We start from the raw sequence: 23,890 nt of genomic DNA, 5'->3' as shown, positions 1-23,890 counted from the left end.
GGGTTTAAAGGAGATAAACATCCTTCAAACCTGTATTATCCTAAAGACTGTCCTTCTCCTTATAATCAGCAAAATCAAAAACCTCGACAGGAAACTTCAGTGTAGGCGAGTCCACTTTTTTATAACATGATCTCTATAAGGAAAAAATAATAGCTGATCTAAGGTCGCATGAGACATCTGCATTCAGGACTTGAGTTATAGCTGCTTATACACATAGTTAAAACCAGGTTGGAGCTTAAGCCCGATATTTTTGAGCGTACAGCGCCCTCTGGTGTTCAGAAGATGTAGTTACAACATAACGCCAGGGAAGGCGACTTAATGTAGAGGACAAAGTTTGTTACACGGGAGAGAATAAATATAAGAATATTTCAGCACGGTTTGTGCAGATTTGATTTTAAAGAACTCTGTTTCTCTTTGCCCTTTTGTATTATATTTCAAAAATCATTCCTGGGTCGTAAACAGTTCAAAACTGTTGGGGAGACAGTTTATTTAGCCCGGATCACAAAAGACTCTTGAAATAAGGAAGTGGGCTCACCTTAGATCAGCACTCTAGAGGTGAGGGAGTGGCTACCTGCCCCTTCTGCTCGACTAACAGTGCGAGAGGCGAACTGACGGGCCCAGGGCTCTCCGGGAGGAATTGTACTTTCCATAAAGCTTTTATTCTCAGGGGAGTTCAATCAGAATCAGGTAAGACTCAAAGATTAACTCGTGTTTATGTTTCTGTGAGCACAGGGGTTTCCAGATACTACTGAACAAACCATTATGATTAATCCGAGTGTTTGCCATAGGCCCAAATTTACTATACAAGTTATTAAAAGACTGATTGGCCAACATTTATATGATTGCACAAGCTTGCAAATCCAGAATTAGTTTTATTCATTTTCATTCTTTCAACTATCCACAAACGTGAGTTTTTAGATATTTTCTTTAACTGATAGGGAAGAGAAAAAAATGTGAGGCTTGTGCAAGTGTGTTTTCAGGATAAGCAGCTGAGTGTAACGGCAGATTGTGGAGTGCTAGCTGCTGTTTTTTCACATAGAAAGAAAACTTTGTTCATTATGAAAGCATGTCTGTGCAGGTGAGGAGGCAGCCCGCCGCATTCCAGTGCCTGGGGTCATGACGTTGCAATATGCAGACCCTCAGCACAAATGTGTTTAGAGAGTAAGCCTGCCTGAGTGCCTGCCTGCGCTGTGTTTCCACCAGGAACAGAGGTTACACAATAACTGCTGTGGTTTTATCATCTCTACAGGAGAAGAATGATCTTTTTTAATTTAATGTCAGATATCAAGAGTAAGATTTTTTTCTAATATATATACACACGCATAGTAAAAAAAAAAATGTAGGTAAGATAGGTAAGATAATGACCGGTGGGAGTTTTTCCGATATCAATTCTCAGAAACACCATGTGATGAGACTTGTCCAAGGAATGGATGTTCCTGTCAGGTGTGCATGTCATGACAGATTTTGGCAAACACTGTCTTCCATATACACAGCTGTCTGGCTGCTGCTGTTGCTTTAGAAAGAAACCTGAGAGGCTGTCAGAGGATGGGCAAAATAGAAAGCCTAACTAATATCAATACTAGATGTTTTTAATTTTATAACTTTTCACTTGGGCCCAAATAAATGTCGGTAAAAGTTAAGGATTCAGTCGTTTGACTGAAAAACAAAATAACCCTGTCAGAGAGTTGCAGAAACTTCAGGAGAGGGCAAATCAACGGTCTGGTACATTCTTAAAAAACAATGAATTCACTGGCCACCTCAGCAATACCAAAAGGCCTACAAGACCACAGAAGATGACTAATGTGTGTGATGACAGGATTATTTCCATTGTTAAGACAAACAACTTCACAACATCTAAAGAAGTCAAGAACACACTCAGGGAGATAGGTGTATCATTGTCAGTATCTACCATGGAGGCGTCTGCATGAATGTAAATACAGAGAGTTTACAACAAGGTGCAAACCGACAAGTTATTCAAGGCAGTGAAATGGGATATTCTGCAATGGCCAAGTCAGTCAACCGAGCATGCTTTTCATTTATTAAAAGAAAAGATGACATGCATCTCTCAGCAGTAATTTAAAACATATGGTCACTATCTTTTAAAAGGAGTCATTTAGATGCTTGCTGAATAGGAAAGTTTACAGCTAAAAGGAGAGGTTGAGTGTAGTGAACAAACTTTAAATTACTGCAAATTATAAACTTGAAAACTTGAACTTTGTTCAAGAAAGGCAGTGCCTAAACTCAAGATGGTGAAATAAAAGCATCAAATATTTCATATGGGGATTGGTATCTGTGACTCCGGTTGCAGCAGATGGCTCCGCCTCCCTGAGCCTGGTTCTGCTGGAAGGTTTTTCCTGTTAAAAGGGAGTTTTTCCTTCCCACTGTCACTAACTGCTCCCCCCTGTTATTTCAGGGTCTTTACTTTGCAGTATAAAGTGCCTTGAGTTAACTGTCGTTGTGATTTGGTGCAAAATAAATAACACTGAATTGAATGGCAACTACTGATATAATACTTACTAATGATCAATTAATTAAGGACAAAAAAACCTACCGTTATTTTTTCACAATTATATAAAACAGATCACTTCACAAGCTTGAACAAATAAGTGTTTAATCCTTAAAACAATGAAGACAGACTGTTTTTATTTCAAGCAACTAACTGATTAATGAACTTGGAGTTGCAGCTTAAGTGTTACTGGCCTCACTCTGATGCTTTCCAAATTGACTGAATGTAAACAGGAGTAAAGTTTTATATGCAAGCTTCATCTTAACTTCCATCATTTAAAAGAGGCTTCAACTTTGCAAATAGCCAAGTCGTGCAAAAAATAAGTTTTCACATAAATAAATGATAAAAAATAATCAAAAGAACCTTACAGTGTGTTAGACATTCCCCACCTGCGTGGTGGTGGCCATTATTTCTCTGAGACCCACTGCATTGCAGAATCAGTTTAGCATTTCTGTATACCCTCCACTGTCCTCTAAGTGCAGCCTTGTTTAAAGTTTCTGCCTTGCCACTCATTTTCTTGTGGAATTTCCTTCTCATTTATCAGCGTCCATACGCCCTCCTCAGTTGATGCTGTTTTCATTAGATCCCAGCAGAATAATAGCGGAGACATACAGCAGTAACTCCTCTAGATAATTGTCTGCGGTAATGAATATTTCCACTTATTGTCCCGCTGAGGCCTCTGTTGTGGATGAGTGTTGAAAGAGTTAGTTCACTCCACCTCGCTCTCAGTTTGTGTTAAAAAAAATCTCCCTTGAGAGAACAGTCGTTACCATAACAACTCAAGTGCCAGCATGACAGTGTGTGAGTGGCAACAACGCGTGTGCCTGGCAAGTGTCGCTTTTGTTCACTTATGAACCAAAAAAACTAAAAAAAATCAGTGTTTTTACAAACAATCAGAAGAAAAGACTTCATGGTTGTCTGTGATTTTACTTGGGGATTTTTAAAAAGTGTGTGTTTGTGTGTGTGTTGTCTAGAATTGGACGGCTCTTTTCCTATATTCAAAAGAGCTTACTGCCATTAAAACACAAGACCTTATTTTGAGGTATCTGAACATTAATTCTAAATTTATTAATTCATAATTGATATATTAATCTAATCTATCTGATTGTAAAATACCTGTCATTTTGTGGGAGATTATTTTTCTTAATGATTGAATTGAGACTTGTTTTCTTCATTAATTGTAAAAAAAAAAATGTGGCAAATTCCTTTCATCACAATAATTCAAAAACCTAAAAAAAAGCCTAGTTTTTTTTTAGGTTTCAGACTTTCAGACTGATTTTACCATCAGTCTGAAAGTCAGAAGGAAGTAATCTGCAGTTACATAAGAGGAACTGAAATCATTAAAAAGCTATAAATTGGTCTGAGTGACACAAGTGCTCAGTTGACTATATTTGTGTGTTGTCTATTTTTTGTTTCTTTTTATTAATTGTGACTCACCGCCAACAAACAAAAAGTTTTTGTTAACGCTTGCCTCTTTCCAGAAATAGTTTGCTTGGCTTTTAAAGCCAGTCTTTATACTTGGTAAGAAGCCCAGTTTAAACAGGGACCTGTCCATGTCTGTGCCTCGTTGTTCCTGATTTGTGTGTTGAAGTGTTAAAAACTAAATCTAGTCTCACACGCTTGCCCAACAGCGTGTTTAAGACCTTACGACAATCAGTGGTCTTGTTTCGATTGTCTTTTTTTCTGTCCTGTTGTTGCTGTTGTTGCGGTTGTTGTTGACCATGTGACGTCAAACCCTTCATGGTATACTGTGTAATAAGCCTTATGCAAATATTTTGTCACAAAGGATTTTGCAATGGTGTTTGGCCATTTGTAGCAGTATGTAATGTATAGGTTTACATTAGTGGAATCCACATGTTCAGTCCATGGATGCTTTTTCTTGGAAGTAATTTTAAACTTCACTCTGTCTCCTGGAACCCCTCTTTCAGGCCGCCCACACCCAGGTGATGGTGTAACATGCCGCCTTTGCTTCACACTCATCTTCTCTTTTTCTTTTCCACACGCACACGCACACACTTACACACAAACACACCCACTCAGCCCTGCTGGGGAATTCATGGCCTCAGGCTAACAAACACAGTCGAAAAGCAGCAGAAAGCCCTGAAAGAATTAACGCTGCTCAGCTCCCTCACGGACTAACAGCGTGGAGTTTCAGTTGTACGGAAACACCTCATGACAGACAGAAGACACTTTTCCGATCGACAGTATTGTGAGGTACGCATGTTGCAGCTAGTTTCTTTTGCTGTTTGCTGAGCCTTCAGTTTTTGATTGGTCAGGCAGAATAAGAAGGTAAGAGCTTCTGTGCATTTATTTATTTATTTTTGGTTCACACGGTAATTCCTGCCTTTATCTGTGTCACATAACCTGTTTGGTAAAAGTGTGTACAGCACTCTTGCTTTTCAGAACAGCGAACAAATTATCGTCTAATTCCAAAAGTGTTTTTATAGCTGTTATTTTATCACAGCCATAAAAACTGTTACATCTCAGATCACCAAATGGTGCAGAATCTCCTGTTGCTCGAATGCATTTGAAAATATTCCTATCTGTTCTTGGAGGATAGATAAATATTCCTACATGAAAAAGAAAGGATTTTTTAAAATCATTGCATGTTGTTTTAACAAGCCATAATTATAATTCAGGACAGCACAGCGGTGCAGTGTTTGGGACTGATGCCTCACAGCAAGAAGGTCTCAGATTTGAATCCGCCGACCGGCTGGTACTTTCCTGTGTGCAGTTTACCTGTTCTTCTTGCTCTCTCAAGGTACACTGTGGATTCCTTCCACAGTCCCAAAATGCTTGTTAGGTCAATTGGCGATCCTAGATTAGGGGGGAATATGAGCATGACTAGTTATCTGTCTTGCTGTGTTAGTCATGTCACAGCTGAAAAAAGCTCCAGTGGCTTCAAAACCATTAAAATTGGTTTAAGAAAAAACACTGATGAATGAATTGTGATTTAGTTAAATGTTATGTATATAGTCTATGCCAATCTCATGAGCAAATCGTAGTACGAGACCTAAAAACCTTACTAGATTAAAAAAAAAAGAATACTTGAAGTAATAACTTCAATATATAAAACATTAACAATTATTATAGAAGGAGGGGTCTTTATTGCTTTTTAGTATTTTGAATTTAGAATGTCAGGTCTGTAAGCTAAACGTAATGCTGGACCAGGAGGCAGTTAGCATATCTTACCACTTCTGGTGGTAGGCAGATTTTGACACCTTCAGGCTTAGATAGTTATTCCACTCATTGTACTAAACAGAGCATCACTGGTGCTGGATTTTTGGGTCTGACTCTGACACCTTTGAGTCTGTGCCACCATCTATTCAGCTGAGATGTGTACTATGGTAAAAATGCTGCACAAAATCCACACTGTAGAGTCTGGCCTTCTGTGTCAGACAACTGCAATTTTTCCAAATTACTACAAGTATTTGTGATGTAAAAGGGTTTTACATCTAAAATCAAAAGACAACTTATACGGCAAAACTGATAGTTTTGTGACAGGCCAATATATAGCTAAGCTAACTGCCTGTTAGCTATAGCATACTGGACATAAATGAGAAGAAACAGAATTCCTAGAATTTCAAATCATCGAATTATCCTGTAATAAAACTCAAAGTAGCCAATTTCTTATAATTAAAAACAGGATGGAAAATGCGCAACACAGTGATGTTATAGTTGCTAGTCAGTAACTCACTGATTTTTGGTTTCTAGTGGATTTCAGTGTTGCGTTGGTTTACACACTTTTACTGTCAGTTTCCAATCATTGCACACGGAGGTTAGGCCGTCACTTTCATACTGCATACTGTAAGCGCAATTACTTATGGATTTAAGGAAACTTGCACTCACCAGTCACTCCATTAATTAAGTACTATGTTCTCTGGTTGCCTTCAGAACTGCCTTAATTCTTTATGGCATAGATTCAGCAAAATTCTGGAAATGTTCTTCATTGATTTTGGTCCATGTTGACAGAATAGCATCACACAGCAGATAATATGTTTCCAGTCTTTTGTTGTCCAGTTTTGGTGAGCCTGTGCAAGTTGTAGTCTCAGTGTCCTTATCAGGAGTTTTAATGTTCAATGTTCAATGTTTGTTTGTTTTTTTAATTTAAAGAGTATACCAATGTATGCATACCAAGTTTATGCATAACCTTGGTATTCATACCAACAGTTGTGTTAAAAACATTGGTACATTCCCCCGGTGAGCTAGTAGTCTCTGCAGGTGGACCGCAAATGGCATTTTACACCAAATTAATAGAAAGTTTAACTACAAAGTTTAAAATGACCCTAAACACGTCATTAAAAATGTATTTTTGAACAAAGCAACATGAATTATATGTTATTCTTTTGCCTGACAGGTTTTCTGTGTAGGTTCTCAGTGATCCAGGTCATGGTTAGTCTAAGGACCTTGGAAAGAAAGCAACAGGACCTCTAACTTTCGTGACAATGTTTCACCTGTCGTACTTTGGTATACTCTTTGAACTCTCATCCAAAAGACCGCTCATTCAGTTCTGAAACCAAATGGTCAGGAGTTCCAGGTATTTAAAGCCTAAAGAGGGTCCAAGGTCCGACCCACTATGAATCATGTGTGTCATTACATGAGGCAAAGTATGAAAAAAACATGTGGGTTATTACCACCAGAGGTTTCACATGAAATCGCTCTGAGACCTCGCCTTACTCTATCACGTGACCTACTGAGGTCACCTGACACAAGATGTGAGTTGGGGTTTTAAGCTTCTGGGAAGTCAGTTTAAAACTGCGTTGTAGGTGGCTAAGAGGTGTCGTAAGCAACCTCCTCTTTTCAGTCATGGTCGTTCATGGTGGGTTGTGGTGTGTTCCCCACAAAGGGAGCTAGGATGGTGGCAAGGAGCTTGGAAATGTTGTAGGTGGTTGAGTTTATACTGCTAACTAAGTTTTTACTTCTAAAAATGTCCTCTTAAGGGACTCTCCACCATTTTGGTTTTAGAACTTCTACAGCATGTCTGTTATCCTGTCTTCCTTCTCTCTCCCCAACCGGTCGCGTCAGATGGCCACTCCTCCCTGAGCCTGGTTCTGCCGGAGGTTTCTTCCTGTTAAAAGGGAGTTCTTCCTTCCCACTGTTGCCAAAGTGCTTGCTCATAGGGGGTCATATGATTGTTGGATTTTTCTCTGTATGTGTTATTGTAGGGTCTACTTTAGAATATAAAGCGCATTGAGGCGACTGTTGTTGTGATTTGGTGCTGTATGAATGGAATTGAATTGAATTGAATTGAATTGAATTGAATTGAATTGAATTGAATTGAACTGAGGCAGCCTCTTGGATGAAAGGTGAAATGTCTCCACAAAGTCGAAGAGGTCCAGTCACTTTCTTCCCAAGCTATTTAGACAACACATTTTATAACAAATCATTTGCAGGGAAAGAGTGAAAATGAACTGGTAGTTAACAGGTGGCAAAAGGAAAAGGAAACAACGTTTAGTAGCAAAAAATTATGGAGATGAAAATGCAAAGAATTTAATATTTCATTGTACTTTTGGTTGCATGTTTGTGAATGGCTGCTCTCAAAATGGTTTTAGTTTTACTCCAAAACCTCGCAGGTCCTCACTTGAAATCTGATTGAGAAAGAATGTAATCTGGATGTCTCAGAAAATATGATATGAATCATAGCCGCCACATGGCAAAAGATCACAGCTTCAAAGTGAAGCATTGCATGACTGTAGTAGTATAATGAAGCAACTCACAGAACAGTGTGTCCTTTTCTTTTGAAGAAATTATTATCACTCAGTTCTTCCAGTTAAACCTTTGTTTACCCAGATGTCCATAAAAAAAAAGCACCATGTACATAAAGTATTGTTTTTCTTTTCTCTGTTTAAAGGATGATTTTGATGTGATGATGCCAACCCAGGTTTGACAATGTATGAGGTGATGTCTGGTGACACCCTGTCCTGGAAGGTGCCCAGTCCACGACAAAATGAAACAGAGGCTGGCCCTGAAGCACAATTCTCTGGGGATGGTGGACCTGTCAAAATCCTTAAAGTGTGCTTCTGCACCAACAACAACCTGGGCAAGAATTTCAAGCTGGTCAAATGTGACAACTCCTGGCAAATTAGGGTGAGAGTGTAACCCAGAAAGTATGAGGAAGTAAATTTCATTGTTGAAAAAATAAGAGGAAAAGGGAAGTGCCACCACCACCGCTTGATGTTATAATTTTATAGCCATTACATATTTAAACGAGTTTAAACCACAAATTTCAATAAACTGAAAGATGACCACAAATCTTTTCAAAAAGTATTTTTTAATCTTCTTTTTTTCTCCTTCAGGCTATCATTCGTTCGATTCTGGTCAGCGGGCGTTTAGGGCCAAACATTCAACACGCAGGATGCTATGGCCTCATGCTAAAGCACCTGAAGTCAGAAGAACTTCACTGGCTCCATCCAGACCTGACTGTCGGAGAGGTGGAGAAGCGCTATGAGAGCAATCATCTGGAAGCTGAGTGGAGGTACTGATGGACTATTAGGATATTAATCTGTAATTTCCATATGTACTCTTTGTAAGCTTTATTGTATTGAGTTTTATTTGTAAGCTGATATCTATATTTTCCTTTCGAGCACAGATATGACCTTCGTATCAGATACATTCCTGTGAATTTTGTGGAAAAATTCAAAGATGACAGATCGACCTTTTTGTATTTTTACCAACAGGTAACTGTATTTGTTATCCTGTCATAAAAGCTTCCTGCTTCTATTGTACTTGTTGTTGTTGTTTAACTGATATCCTGTGCATCATTTTAGCAAATCTCGTGTAGTGTGTTACTTTAGTTGCTGAAGCCTAGCTAAATTTGCTGCTGCCTCTGCAAGCCACTTTGCAGCCCAACTCTGCTAAAGAAGCCTGTTGTCATTGATGACAGACTGGGTTGGTGCTGCTGCTTTCAGGAGTCCAGTAAAGTCAAGTAAAAATCACTCTAGATGGAAATAGTTTTCTTTTGATTTAAAGAGTCCTGACTGACTGTATTTGAAGTTCTATTTAGAATTGTTTTGTTGGTATTCGCATGAAATTCAAATTTTTAACATTTTATTATAGGTGCGTAGTGATTACATGCAGTATCATGCCAGTAAAGTCAGTGACGGGATGGCATTGCAGCTTGGTTGTTTGGAGATCAGGTGAGTCACTGCATTCCTTACCTCGCTGTGAATGTGAGGTGACTGAACTGGGTGTATTTACTGTACACTTTCCAATTGTCCCGCTCTTGCAGGCTCTTTCATAACCTAACCCGTGTTGCTGTGCTTTGTATTTAATAGAATGATCAAAAGCTATAGAATAGTTAAATTGCTTACATTTGCCTTTACATTTATTATTCATTTTATACCTTTATTGTCACTCTGTTTTCACAGGCGCTTCTACAAAGACATGAATGCAAAAGGTCTTGAAAAGAAATCTAACTTTGAGCTGCTAGAGTAAGTTTTTACTTTCTGTACAGTACAAATAGTTATCGCTCTAATATTACATTAAAGGCTTTTAAATCCAGTTTTACTGGTGTTGTTTAATTATATTACCCTAAAAGTGACACTTCATGGGTTGTGAGCCCTCAGCTTCTAAAAATGGTTAAAAATGCCTTGAATTAAACTAAAAGGACCATTTTTTAAATATTATATCAGAATCAGAATACTTTATTAATTCCTAGGGAAATTATGTAATACTAAGTAAAAGACAGAGAAAAAAAGGAAGAAAAGTCACAGCATGGAGAAAAATCAGGAGCAACTCAAACAGGCTGCATACCGGTTGATGCAAGCTCAATATAAAATTTAAATGACTTGATGATGATTTAAAAAGCCGATATATATTTGTATATTATATATTATACATTTTTTTTCTTTGAGACACCCTAAATAAAAACAGATTTCCCCAGTGTTTATGTGTAGCTATGTATTGTTCCTTACCAAAAAACTTTAACTGAAATTTTTACATTTATAAAAATTTATAAATGCCAGTACCAATAGTTTGGCAAACAGCTAACATCGGCAATAGATTGGCTTTCAAGCTCTAGTAATATTTACAGCATGTTTTTAATTCTGAATATTCTTCTAAGGTTTTTTGTATGTTTTACCAATTTAGAAAAGAAGTTGGCCTGGACCTTTTCTTTCCACAGCAGCTGATTAACAGCATGAAGGTAATTTTCTCTAAACGTGACTTAGTGTGTCCTACCTAAACAGGCACCCACAAACTATGATACTTCCTTTGCAAATTAATATTGCGTCACTATTGTGCAAAAGTGCAAGTTTTACCATTTTCAAATCTCTGTGGCTGTGATCCAGCCTAGGCAGCTGCGGAAGATGATTCAGCAAACATTTCAGCAATTTGCAACACTCAAGGAAGATCACTGCATGATCAAGTTTTTTGAGACTCTTAAGGATTTTGTCAGCTACGATGAAGAGGCCTTCCCCTGTGAACTAGTGGTGAGCAGGAACATTCTGTTCATCTGGAGCAATGAATCATGTCTTATTCATAAATAAAAAAATAGACCTCGTTAAGCTTGTCTAGAACTCCAAGATCTGTAGATTTACTGTTTGAGGTATTAATGTTTCAAATGTATTTATCTGTGAATAGCAAGGCTGGAGTCTGTCGGTGGAGCTGGTCGTCGGTGGGAGAGGAATTCGCCAACGCACACAGAAGGATTCAGCTGTAAGCGTGATTAGGATTTTGGTAATCTTGCACACAGCTTTAACTTACCTGCCACCAATCATAATTTAATCCTTGCATTCATTCCTTTTGTGTGGCAGGCTGTGTTTTTAGCTGACTTCAAACAAATTAAGAAAGTACAATGCATATCGCAGAATGATGGCAAGGCTCTCCTAAATCTTGACATAGAGGGCGCGAAGCAAGTAAGTGTATCAAAACTTTAAAAATATTCCTCCCTACAGTTTGAAATATTAGGGGATGACATTCAATAGCTTCCTTTTGTTCGGTACACCTCGTTGGTATTCGATTGGACTGTCTTTTCTCTTCAGCACTCCCTCGATTCTTTGTGGCACAGATTTGTGAAGGTGCTGGAAACATTGCTCAGAGATTTTGATCCATATTAACATGACAGCATCACAAAGTTAATGCAGATTTGTCGGGTGCACTTTCATGATGTGAATCTCGCATTTCACCGCTCTAGTGGATTAAGATCTGAGGCCATTTAGTACAGTGAACTCATTGCTATGTTTAAGAAAGCAGTGAGCTATGTGACATGTTGTGTTTCATCAGAAGATGGGTACACTGTGGTCAGAAAGGCATGGGCATGATTAGCAAAACTGTTGGGTGTTGAAACTATGTTCAGTTGGTGCTAGGTCAACGTGTACCAAGAAAAGTTTCCCCCACACAATTACAGCATCGCCAGCAGCATGAACAAGGCAGGATACATTTATGCTTTTATGTGTTTTAGACCCAATTCTGACCCCCACTAACCAAATGTTGCAGCAAAATTAAAGATTCATTAAACAGGCAATTTTTCCTATCTTATGTTGTCCAGTTTTGGTGAGCTTGTGTGAATTGTAGCCTCAGTTCCTAGTTGTTAGCTGACCGGTGTGGCAAATAGTGCGGTCTCCTGTTGTTGTAGCCTATTTGCTTTAAGGTTTGATGTGTTTGGGCATTCACAGAAGCTCTTCAGCTTACCTTGGTTGTAACAAGAGGTTAATGTGGCTACTCTTGCCTTTCTATCGACCCGAATTCTGGTGATTTCCTTCTGACCTCTGGCATTAACCAGGCATTTTCATCCAGAGAACTGCTGCTCATTGGATACTTTCTCTGTTTGGACCACTCTCTTTAAACTTCAATGAGTGAAATACTCAGACCAGCACGCCTAGCACTTACAACCATGTCAGGTTAAAAATTAGTTAACTCACATTTCTTACCTACCTCACCCTATTTTAATGCTCAGTTTGAGCTTTTGCAGGTCTACATGATTAAATGCATTGCTGCCATGTGATTGGCTGATGAGATATTGGCATTTCTTAAACTGGCCATTCAGTCTATGTATTTTTGTGACATGCCATTGTGTCCTCATTGATAGCGTCTGACCATCAATGTGGCCACGGTCGCTACGGCTGAGAACATGATTGATCTTATTGACGGGTACTGCCGCTTGGAAAACAACACAGATGAAAGTGTTATCCACCGACCAAATAGAGGTGTGTAAGATTCATCTATTGTTTTCTTGACATCATTGGAGTTAAAACTTGCAATAAAGGGCAACATATTGTGTTTAAGGATTGACCATTGTCTTAAAAGCTGTTTGAAATAGATTCTTAAAAGTCAATCTGGATTCTCATAACTACTTTCTATCCTAGATGCCAATGCAAGAACCTCCCTACCTGAAATTCCTACTGGGTAAGTGGCTGTTTTATTGACTCATGCAGTCAGTGCTCCAACTTGAACATTTCTGACTTAGGCTTTCCCCCATTTTGACTTTTCCTTGGAGCAGCAGAGAGACAAGCTCGCTCAGACACAGTATGGGTGAGCTCAGAATTTTAACAACGTATACTGTACACTTTTTAATAGTTAAAAGCCAAATTCCTTTTAATAGTGATGTTATTATGAAGACAATAAAAATGAGATCTTTTGCATTTTTAGGTTCAGATATCTACTGTGAGATTGATGAAAGGCCAAAATCAGGTTAGTCTTTATTCAATTCTGTTACAGGATCATACCTGTGAAAACTCACCTTTTGATGTTCACAAATGTTACTGTTGCTCTGCAGTTGTGAAATATGGCATCGACCGAAATGACATTGTTCTCGGACGAATCCTGGGCGAGGGTTTTTTTGGGGAAGTCTACGACGGAGTATACAAAAAAGCTGTAAGTCTAAAGGGTTTAAGCACAGTGTCTTACAGAGCATCTAGAAAATACACGATTGCATTAGAAATAAATGGCAGCACGCAAAGTGAATGTGCGATAACATGTGTTTAATTGGACAGAATGGTGAAAGAGTTAATGTGGCAGTGAAAACCTGCAAAGACTGTTCACCTGACGTGATGGAAAAATTCATGAGTGAAGCAGGTACACAGAGAAAAAGAGTTCTAAAACAGCTGCTATGTTCACCACAACTGTGTCAACAGTAACTGACAGAGTTGTCCTGATAAGTTGTGATGTATGTGTTTGTCAGTAATCATGAAGAACCTCGACCATCCCCACATCGTCAGACTGATTGGAATCATAGAGGAGAATCCCGTGTGGATTGTTATGGAGCTATATAAGTATGGGGAGGTTAGTCCGCGTTTCCTGATTGTTTATAGAAAATATGCATTTAATATATGTTCTTTTTTCTTTTTAAACTAGTGTAGCTTCTGGATGCCACAGCAGATGTTGCACATGTGAATTCCTGACTGATTAAACCCATTATTGATTTTCTTGCAGTTGGGAAACTACCTGGTTCAAAACAAAGAAAAGCTGACAAATACAACCCTAGTGCTGTTCAGCCTGCAGATCTGCAAAGCTCTCGTCTACCTCGGAGGGGTTAACATGGTACACAGGTACATTTTTTTAATCCTTTTTTTTAAATCTCTTCTTAATTAAAAAATTAATGCTTTTATTCAACAGAAAGGTTACAGTGTTATAAGCTCTGCCCCCTTTCAGCCTAAATGATCACTGTCTGACATAAAAGTCATACCAGCTTAGGAGGGTATTTCAGATATCCTTGTCCCCAGTATCACTTTCCAGTTCCTCCTGGGGAATCCCGAGGAGTTCCCAGGCCAGCCGAGATATATAATCCCTCCCGTGGCTTCTGGGTCTACCCGAGGGTCTTCTCCTAAAATGTAATCCACACTTTCAGCTTAAGAATTACAGCCATTTTACACACAGCCCTCCATTTCCAGAGGTTCAAGTAGTGACAAGCAGTTTGATGGCCAGATGAGGCATGCTTCTTTGTTAATTCATGACAAACGAAGCAGACATAATATCTGAAGTTGATTCAAAAAGTTGGATTTGAATTGTTGGGCTTTCTCCCACAAGGCATCCTGCTCAGTCGCCTTTTGATTGAAAGTGGGCGCCACGCACACACCACAGTTGGTTTGCAACTAGTTGCAATTGGTCTCCACCAGCTAAAAAATAAAATGCCGCCTTTTTTCCTTTCTTCCAATCCTGTCCACTCACAGAGACATAGCAGTTCGGAATGTATTAGTTGCCAGTCCGGACTGTGTGAAGCTTGGAGACTTTGGTCTATCAAGGTACATAGAGGATGAAGAATACTACAAAGGTAAAAGAGACACTCATGAACTAACACAAAAGTTTCATGCAATAAACATAAAATATCAGCTAGATTTATAAAGTACTTTAACTGCAAACGCTTCTGTTATGTTTTTCCTACATTTTGATCTTGTTCACGTTACTGTTTGAAGTCATGTAATAATTTTGATCAGAATTTTAGATTAAAGGATCTATAGTTAAACCACAGTCTGTTATGTCTCCTTGTCAATACAAAAATGAAATAATATGAAAAAAAAATACACAAATTAATTAACTTATTTGGAAAAATCTTTAAAAACCATGACTTTGGCTATCTTGACTATAATACAGTGTGCTAATTTCTTTGCAGCATCTGTGACCCGATTACCAATCAAGTGGATGGCCCCAGAATCCATTAATTTCAGGCGTTTTACCTCAGCTAGTGATGTGTGGATGTTCGGTGAGCTTGTTACGCATTTACCTACAACAGCACGGTGACATTTCGAGGGTTTGGTGCACAGGAGACTAAGAAGCAATTGCACATAGAAAAAGGTCAGGTTACTGGTTAATAATCAACCGAAAACAAGGGCTACAAGATATTATGACGAGGCAGGGATTATTTAAGCTGATATGGCTCTACATTACAGATAGCGTGCACACATACATAACAGTGGACTCTGTTATCCTTCTTTTCTTTGTTTTGTTTTTTATAGCTGCACACTGATGGTTTACATGGGGGATTTTAAGCCACAGAAGGCTCAGAGTCCCAACCTAACAGCCTTTCATGTGTATTTACTCCTAGTTCTTTTACAAAAGTACTGAAATACTGGCATCCTCTGACCTTTGAGGCCTAAGAGAGTGAGGAATTACCTTTATGATGCCTGACTATTTGATATCCTCCCCTAATGCAAATCAGCTTTTCTAAAACATGAACAAACATAAGGCCCGGGGCCCAGAATTAACCTGACAAAGACTCCAATCTGGCCCACCGGACGGCTTTGGAAAATGTGAAGCAAGGGATACATTTTAGACTTTTCCTTCCTACTGATAAAGACCATTCACACTAAACCAATGCAAATAAGTAATAGAGTTCCTGCTTTTTCATTACATGCTATAAAATTTATGATTTTTACAGCTTGCTCACAGTAAAATAAATAAATAAATAAAGATATATCCTGTTAATTAATAAAAAAGTTAGTTTCAGTTACAGGCCTGTCTGTGCAGTTATCTGTAATTTACACATTTATTTCATATAATGACTAAAAACTGATATGTACTGTTGAAATTGCACTTCTTTTTCATGATAAAATATATTAGAGATTAAATATGTAGTTAAATATCTTTACACTGACAGAAAAGGGAGTTTCTCTCATCCGGCCCACTTAAGATCAAACTGGACTGTATGTGGCCAACAATGTAAAATGAGTTTGTTCTGCACTGTATATTTTCATGCACTGAATGCAACCATACTTATGGTCTTCATTATAAATTTTTAAACATGAACTAAACACTATTATTGACCCAGATCTGTAATATTTTCTCACAAAATGCATTTTATTTAGTTCCTGTATTTCTTTTTGCAACAGTGACTGATACAACTGTTGTCATAAAGTGGACTGAAGGCTGATATAGCTAAAATAAAGCTATAGGATATGCATTAAAAATATGAGATATATTACCATACCATAGAAGTGCTATTTATATAGCACTTTATTATAGCACTATATTAAGTAGATTCTGACCCAACAGCTGCTTCCTGTCAGAGAGTCATGGATTGTTTTTAAGTACAAGAATGAAAAATTCTATTTTACACAGCTTATTGTAAAATAAAGCAAAATAAAGCTGCAATTAATGAAAATAATCAAAAACAGGAATAATGAATGGATATAATTATTACTTGCTCCATTACCAAGCACCACAATGACTGCTTCAGGTGCCATTTGTGTGTCTTTGTTTGCTATTCTTAATGCATTGATTTCATCCTTATTACCTGATATTTTTTATTTGTAGTCTATTACACAATCTGAAAATGAATAATGAACTGGAGGGTGACCATTTTCAAGCTTGTTTTTTGTTTCTGTGTTGTTTTCTAGCTGTGTGTATGTGGGAGATAATGATTGGTGGACAGCAACCGTTTTACTGGCTTGAGAACAGAGATGTGATCAACCAGCTGGAGCAAGGCATCAGACTGCCCAAACCAGATAACTGCCCTCCTGCCCTCTACTCACTCATGACCCGCTGCTGGTCCTACGACCCCAGTGAGAGACCCAGTTTCACCGAGTTGGTTATGAAGATCAGGTAATTCTTTATGGGTTATTAAAAGAAGTGATTATAAAGAATACAAATGGATTGAGATCCTTTAATTAAGGCTTGGTTAGTGGGCCCAATCTTTTTCAATTGGAGTTTGTGATTATCTGCATAAGCAGATATTGGCCTCATAGTGCTATGTTAAAAAAGGTTTATTTTACTCGTTTCTAGTTTCATATTTTTATTCTTGACTCTACTAGAGAAGTTTTTTTTAAAAAATTTATCTTCTTGTAGCCCGTCACTTTAGCCATTGACTGAAACAATGATTGGCTTCTGATTGGCTGCGAGTTTGTAGTAGTCTGAATCTTGAGCTATTGGCTCATAGGGATTATATGATAATTATATCATGATTAATATGAGAATCAACCACTCTGGAAGTATCCTGTCTATATACATGTGATGGAAAATAAGGAAAACCATCAACCCTTTACTGAGTAGTTAGGTTCATAATTTGTTAGACAAAGACGCCATCATACTTCTGGATTTTCAACAACAGTAAAACTGTTAAAATCCAAAGTTGTTGGATTTGAAATCAGACATAATTATTTCCATGGGTAAGAAAAACAACATTACATCATCTGACCAAGTCAAGAACACTCTTAGGGACATGGGTGTATCACTGTCACAATCAAGAGACGTAGACCTCAATGGAAATACAGACAAGGTGCAAACCACTGGTTACACACATCTGTTTCCATGATTAGATCATATGTTTATTGATGATCTGACTGGCGATAGAAGAAGCAGCATGAATTGTGAAGTGTACAGGCCTCAGATTCGGCCAAATGCTGCAAAACTAATCAGTAGGCACCTCGTTAATGGATTATGATGCAAAGCATACTGCAAAAGCAACCCAAGAATTTCTCAAGACAGAAAGATTGGATATATTTTTCAGTGGCCAAGTCAGTCACCTGATTTTAACCAAACAAGACCATATTTTCAGTTACTGGAGATACAAGTGAATACATAGCATCTCAAAGTAGAAAAAACTGCATTTTTTGATGTCCATGGGCTCTAAACTTCAGGCACTGACTGCAAAGGATTTTTACACAACCCTTAAAAAAATCCTTTAAAATTGTTAGTTTGTCCAATTATTTTTTAATCTCTGAAAAAAGAGGACACTGTATAAAAATGGCTGTAAGTCTCAAAAAGGCCATGAAAAATGTATGTAACACTCTTTGCGTTAAAGATAAAAGTCTGCACTTAAATGCCACCTTGATTGTTAGATTTAAAACAATAACTGGGGTGGTGCATGGAAGGAAAATTAAAAAAAAAAAAAAGTGCCTTTGTCCAGCAAATTATGGACCTAGCTGTGTTAATCCACTGGCTTTTCAGAGCTGGCTTGACACAAAGTTACTACATTGGTTACTGACTAACTGAAATTACATGTTAGGTTTTTGTGAATGTATTACAAAGGCATGATGTAAAATGTGTCTCAAATTTAACAGTGATGTCCACAAGATGGAGAAAGAACAGGAAGCAGAGAGAGAGAGAGACAGAGTGCGTTCCACCAAATTTTTGGAGACCAAGTTCAACATTGACCCCCCGCCTAAGGTATAAATTACTTTTAAGTTTACCTACTGCTCAGTCTTAAAGTTTGGATGTAACGAATTACATTTTTATAATGTTTTACATTTCCTGAAGCCTTCAAGAATGAAACCAGCCCGGTTTGGGAACACACTCAGTATTGGTCTGCACATTCAGGTACTTTTAAGCAACCTCTAGACACATCCTTTGAGGTAGCTTTAATTTTTTTCTATATATAAGTGTGTGTGTGTGTCTGTTTGTATCTTTTCAGCTCAATGAGGCTCTTTGTGCCAGCTCACCTGACCTAGCCAGCCCATGTGACTATCAGTCTCCTGTTGACTCCAGCAACACTCTTGCACTACCAGTCAAGTCGCCCCGGCGCCGCAGCATGGGGGTAAGAGACACTAAGCACTTCCTTTAAAGGTTTATCTGCACAACCTACTAAAGCATTGTATATATCGAGTAATCAAGAACTGGAAGGAGAGAGGATACTCATGCGATTCTTTGTTTTAGTTACATTGTAATTACACTTCCCCATCGCTGTACTTGTAGGAGAACGAGTTTTTCAGAGTGGAACGGAACACCGGGGAAGACTCCCAGCTCCTGTGGCAGAGGGAGAAACACCAGATACATGAAACGCTCCGCAAGCAGAAAGAGCAGATGATGGAGGATAAAAAGTGGCTGAAACAGGAGGAGAGACTGCTGGTGGGGAACAGAGCATCCTTTACTTTTGTCAAACCCCTCTCTGTGTCTCTGTCCCCCTCTGGTTCCGAGTGTAGTGTAGCTGTGAAGGCTACATGGAACGAGGCACCATTGAATAATATCAGCCTACTTGTTCACCCAAAACGCCCCACTGGTCTTAAATTGAATGTGCCCCTGATAACAGTTCCAAAGAGAGGGTCTATATCTCTGTTGTATAAAATGAACCTGCCTGTTTCTTTGCAGGACCCCATGGGACTAGAAGATACTGCCAATCCAGAGGTAGGTGTGCTCCTGTACAGAGTGTAATTTTAATTACAGGCAGTTTAGTGAATTAGTTACAATGGAGACATACATGTTTTCAGATAGCTAATATACAAACAAAGTAAATGTTTGGGGTTTTTTTTACATTGTTGTCAGTCCAGTTGTGACTGTTTGTGATCACTGAAAAATGAGCTTCGTCATAGGCCACATTTCCTGCAGGGATCAGTACAGACCACTATTAGTCAACTTAGTTGAACTCTTTTATTAGATATTTTATTAAATAGAAACTTATGCACCTGAAGTCTATCTATCATGACAAATTTATTATAATTGCCATGTCTGATGTATGGTGGCCCTGAGAGGCCAAACGGACTGCAACATAAGAAAACACCAGCAACACAAAAGCACACAAAAGACAATGGAAATAGGAAAAACGGAAATAGGAAAAACAAAAAAAAACAGATTTCCAAAAACACAAGGGAAGTATTGCTGGGGAGACAATAACCTGACGGACCAGTTGCAGAAACCAAAATATGCTAGGTAAGTGTGTTTTAATCTCATGATTCATATAATACTGATTATGGATTTTTAGGCTAATAGTTAGGCTAACACACTTACCGCTCATCTTTTTTTGCGATAGATCCTCCACTTCTTTTAAGTGTCTCCCAGCACAATTCTTAGCATATTTTGGTTTCTGCAACTGGTCCGTCGGGTTATTGTCTCCCCAGAAACACTTCCCTTGTGCTTTTGGAAATCTGTTTTCGCCTATTTCTGTTTTCGTTTTTTCTATTCCTGTTTTCTTTTTTCCTATTTCCGTTGTGTTTTGTGTGCTTTTTCAGAGTTTTCTTATTGCTGGTGTTTTCTTAAGTCGCAGTCCGTTTGGCCTCTCAGGGCCACCGTACTGATGGCAAAACTAAAGCTTTACTACGTGTTTGTATCACCAAAATTACTATAAATGTCCAGAGCTGCATAAAATAAACACATGAAATACGTTATTACATTTTTAATTATTATATATTTAATATTAATAGAATATTTATATATAAAGTGTTATTATAACCCTAGAAATAATGTATGTTTGTGTCATTTGACTGTCAGTTTCTTTGATGAGGCATCCACATGATATATCCTGCAAAGCTTATCCCCTTTTTCTTAATTTGAAATATACATTTATGACAGGAAGTGTGTTATTTAAGAGTATTCTCACCTTAATTAAGCATTTAAAGTTTAAAAAAGTATTAAAAGGCTAATTTATCAAGTCTAGATGATGTGCAGTGTTTAACAAATTAATTAGATGACCTGTTATAAAGAAAAAAATGCAAATATTTTAGAAATCTGTCAAAAACTTGTTTAAAACTGAAAGTGACATTTTATGTGGAAGTTTGAGGCAGCATACTGGACTTCCCAGAGGAGTGAGAAATGAATCAGACATAACATTCAACCACTAAAATGAATTTTCCTGTTCATGAATAACTGACATTTTAATCAAAAAATAATAATGTTCTTTTAGAAACGAGCACCTCCCTGCTTTTTATGAAACAGTACATTTAAAGATTAATGGATAACAACAGTCATTTAATTTTAGCATTAAAATATCAGTTTGATTAGACACCTTGTTCACACTGGTGTAATAATCAATACAGAAACACAAAAAATGATTTTGGTAATTACCAATACTGTTAATTTAGGGCAGCAGGGGCATAGACCTAATACTGGGTTTTTTAAGCGTTTTTTTTTTTTTTTTTTTTTGCTTAAACTGACCAGCTGATCGGTCTCATATAACTATCAGCAGCATCGATTATTATGATTACGTTTGTGCGTTGTTGTCAATACATAATGTGAGCTGTTGATTAGAAAGAATTGTAAAGATTCCTCATCTTGTCCTCATGAGATCCTTCTTTTGTTCTTTTAGCCGACTGACATCGAGACTGGTAAGCACTCAAAGCAATTCACAGATTCACATCTAAAATGATCTAAAGATGTTCCGTCACTCCTTTTGTATTTGATCTCGCTCTTTCTCCTCATCTGTCATATTTTTCATCTTTCTGCCATACAGCAGTGCCTGAGAAGCCGCCACGACTCACAGCAAAGGTAAGTAGATTTAGTTTTCTTAAAATTATTCTTAGGCCACAGAAAAAGATAATTTAATTTAATAGCTTTGATTTTTGAATGAAAAATTATTCATAATTTCTCCTTTTTTTGAAAGGGCATCGATGCTACTGTTTTATCTGAGTAAGTGTCTTGTGATGTTGTTTAATATTTCAGTTCTTAAAACCTATTTACTCCTTTTTCAGCCTGCGCCCACAGCTGAGCTGGACCGCACAGATGACAAAGTATATCACTGCGTCATGGACTTGGTCAAAGTAGTCGTCGAGCTCAAGAATGACATCGCTGGGCTGCAGCCAGAACAATACATTACCCATATCAAGGTACACTGAGACAAATGATCTGCTTTCCACTTCAGTGATACAGTTTGTTGCTGCTTTAATGCCAAATTTTGAAACGCAAAGACAAAGCTCCTGAGTCATTTCTGTATTGATTTCTGCCCACAGTCTGTTGGGATGACATTAAGAGATTTAATTAGAAGTGTGGATGAGATACTGCCCACCTTACATGAGTCTGTGAGGACTGAGGTACAGTATGACAGCATTATTCTATTATTTAATTTCCTTTCTGTGCATTTTTATCCCTTTAAACACAAGCAAAGCAAAAACTATACAACTATTTTATCCCTTTAAATCATGAACCATGAAATAATTGCCAGAACGTTGCATTTTCTTTTTAAAAATAGTGTTTGGTGATCCTCCTGACATAATAAAGAATATTAAATATTTTCATTTTAATTTGTATAACATTTGCTACATCACATTTTCTTCAGTTTATTTCTAAAAACCTTTTAGTTAAAAAAAATCACACTGATGGAGAAGTCTCAAAAACTCATCAAATATGATACACTTGCCTTTAAAGTTTACATTTTCGGTGGGGGACACCCAGAATCCATATTTCTGCATCATAAAAGCAGTGTTAGTGAGCCAATATACGCAACGCCAGCTCTTCCTCAGCCCGAGAGCTGGCAAAACGTAAAACTCAGTCATCAAAGTGCCAATCTAAACGACTGATCCATTGGTCTTCTGTAATACCGCAGATCGAAGGCACCCAGAAGCTGCTGAACCACGACATGGGGGAGCTGATCAGCAAAATGCGGCTGGCTCAGCAGAATGCCATAACCTCTCTGAAGGAGGAGTGTAAGAAACAGATGCTGGCTGCCGCACACACTCTGGCTATGGACAGCAAGAACATGTTGGACGCTGTGGATCAAGCAAGAGTCAGGGCCAATTTAGCAAAGCCTGCTGCCCCCTAAAGGACATTAGATTTTTTTTTCAGTTTCACATCAAACTAAATAGGGACTCCTTGTTTTTTAACATGTGAAAGTCAAAACTAACATTTGTGCATTGTAAAGCATGCATTTTTAGTTGGATCACATCGATCAATCAGTGAAATGAATCCTGCAGCATCACTGGGTCTTTGGATAGCCCCTGTCACGTTAATGAGAGTTTAGTTTAAATGTGATGCTACATATGGATGCATGTGTGTTCTTAGGTAATGCAATAATACAGAAATATGTCATTTTTCCTTTTGTGGTCCCCTTGCATCATGTTTAGGATGTCAGTTATGCTCAATTTTAAATGATAACTGTACCTGTGTGTGATTGGTGAAGTGTTGTCTCAGATATTTGCTTTGAAAATTGTATTTGTAAATATAAAATGTGTTGCATGGGAAATGTTTCATGCAAAAAAGAAAACACATGCGAACAGTTTACTTTTGTCAGTAGTGGATTGTAAATATAGCATCAATGGCGTTTTGTTGTCGTCTTTGGTTGGCTGTATCGCACAAAGTCTTGGGAATTAAAATCCACCAAGCAGTGAAGGAAGATCCCAAACAATCATATCCACGACAGATTAATCTGGTTTCACTTAAATCCAACCAAGATTGCAGGATAAGTCGCGAATTTTGTGAACTCTGAAAACTGCCTGCAAAATGACAAATGTGGAGCTTAAGCACAGTTTGGCTGAAGAGTCATTAGGTGATCAAATTACAGCAAATTCTGAGCCATACTCTAGAAGGTTGAGTGATTCTAGTGAACTGTAAAGGGAGGGGTGGATGTTTGCCTTGCCATGGCATGAGCTCACTGGTCGTCTGGCTGGATGAGATAAAAATGACCATATAAAAAGGTTAGTTGGCCAATTAAGTGGCATGACTCGCACTAAAACAATGAACTAAAGCGCACAGTATTATCCTCGCAAAGACCCAGCAATTCATTGTTGTCCTCTGTTAGGGACATGAGTCTAAGACCTCTGCATCTACCACAATTTATGCAATGTATCTGAGTCATACTGTAGTGCCAAGAGG

At 38.0% G+C, this 23,890-nt stretch overlaps 1 protein-coding gene across 4 annotated transcripts; it reads left to right on the top strand.

Moving 5' to 3' along the window:
- Window positions 1-502: 502 nt before the first annotated feature.
- ptk2bb (protein tyrosine kinase 2 beta, b) lies at window positions 503-23,595 on the top strand. 4 transcript variants are annotated; one of them, XM_019346239.2, is made up of 31 exons: window positions 503-687; window positions 8,358-8,593; window positions 8,803-8,981; window positions 9,096-9,183; window positions 9,563-9,642; window positions 9,874-9,936; window positions 10,595-10,649; window positions 10,795-10,935; window positions 11,087-11,161; window positions 11,260-11,361; window positions 12,534-12,651; window positions 12,811-12,850; window positions 12,945-12,976; window positions 13,094-13,135; window positions 13,221-13,318; window positions 13,438-13,519; window positions 13,626-13,726; window positions 13,877-13,992; window positions 14,614-14,714; window positions 15,054-15,143; window positions 16,777-16,981; window positions 18,439-18,544; window positions 18,635-18,694; window positions 18,789-18,911; window positions 19,070-19,222; window positions 19,463-19,498; window positions 21,393-21,411; window positions 21,540-21,571; window positions 21,775-21,909; window positions 22,033-22,113; window positions 22,626-23,595. In XM_019346239.2, the coding sequence occupies exons 2-31, from the start codon at window positions 8,396-8,398 to the stop codon at window positions 22,839-22,841; spliced, it is 2,967 nt and encodes a 988-aa protein (XP_019201784.1). In that variant the 5' UTR covers window positions 503-687; window positions 8,358-8,395; the 3' UTR covers window positions 22,842-23,595. The 4 variants fall into 4 exon arrangements, with proteins under 4 accessions (XP_019201784.1, XP_003455661.2, XP_005460344.1 ...); XM_003455613.5 differs by having other exon boundaries at window positions 506-687; window positions 21,537-21,571; XM_005460287.4 differs by lacking the exon at window positions 503-687 and adding an exon at window positions 4,529-4,720 and having other exon boundaries at window positions 21,537-21,571.
- The last annotated feature ends 295 nt before the right edge of the window (window positions 23,596-23,890 follow it).

Source organism: Oreochromis niloticus, linkage group LG15 (genome assembly GCF_001858045.2).
Source record: "Oreochromis niloticus isolate F11D_XX linkage group LG15, O_niloticus_UMD_NMBU, whole genome shotgun sequence".
Classification (NCBI taxonomy): Eukaryota; Metazoa; Chordata; class Actinopteri; order Cichliformes; family Cichlidae; genus Oreochromis; species Oreochromis niloticus.
Note: the sequence above shows the minus strand (reverse complement) of the source record. Positions and strands in the feature narration are given on the sequence as shown.

Coding starts and splice junctions, on each gene's coding strand:
- ptk2bb (XM_003455613.5), top strand. CDS start 8,396: ATGTATGAGGTGATGTCTGGTGACACCCTGTCCTGGAAGGTGCCCAGT. Junction 8,594..8,802: donor ACAACTCCTGGCAAATTAGG/GTGAGAGTGTAA, acceptor TTTCTCCTTCAG/GCTATCATTCGTTCGATTCT. Junction 13,520..13,625: donor AAAATTCATGAGTGAAGCAG/GTACACAGAGAA, acceptor TGTGTTTGTCAG/TAATCATGAAGAACCTCGAC.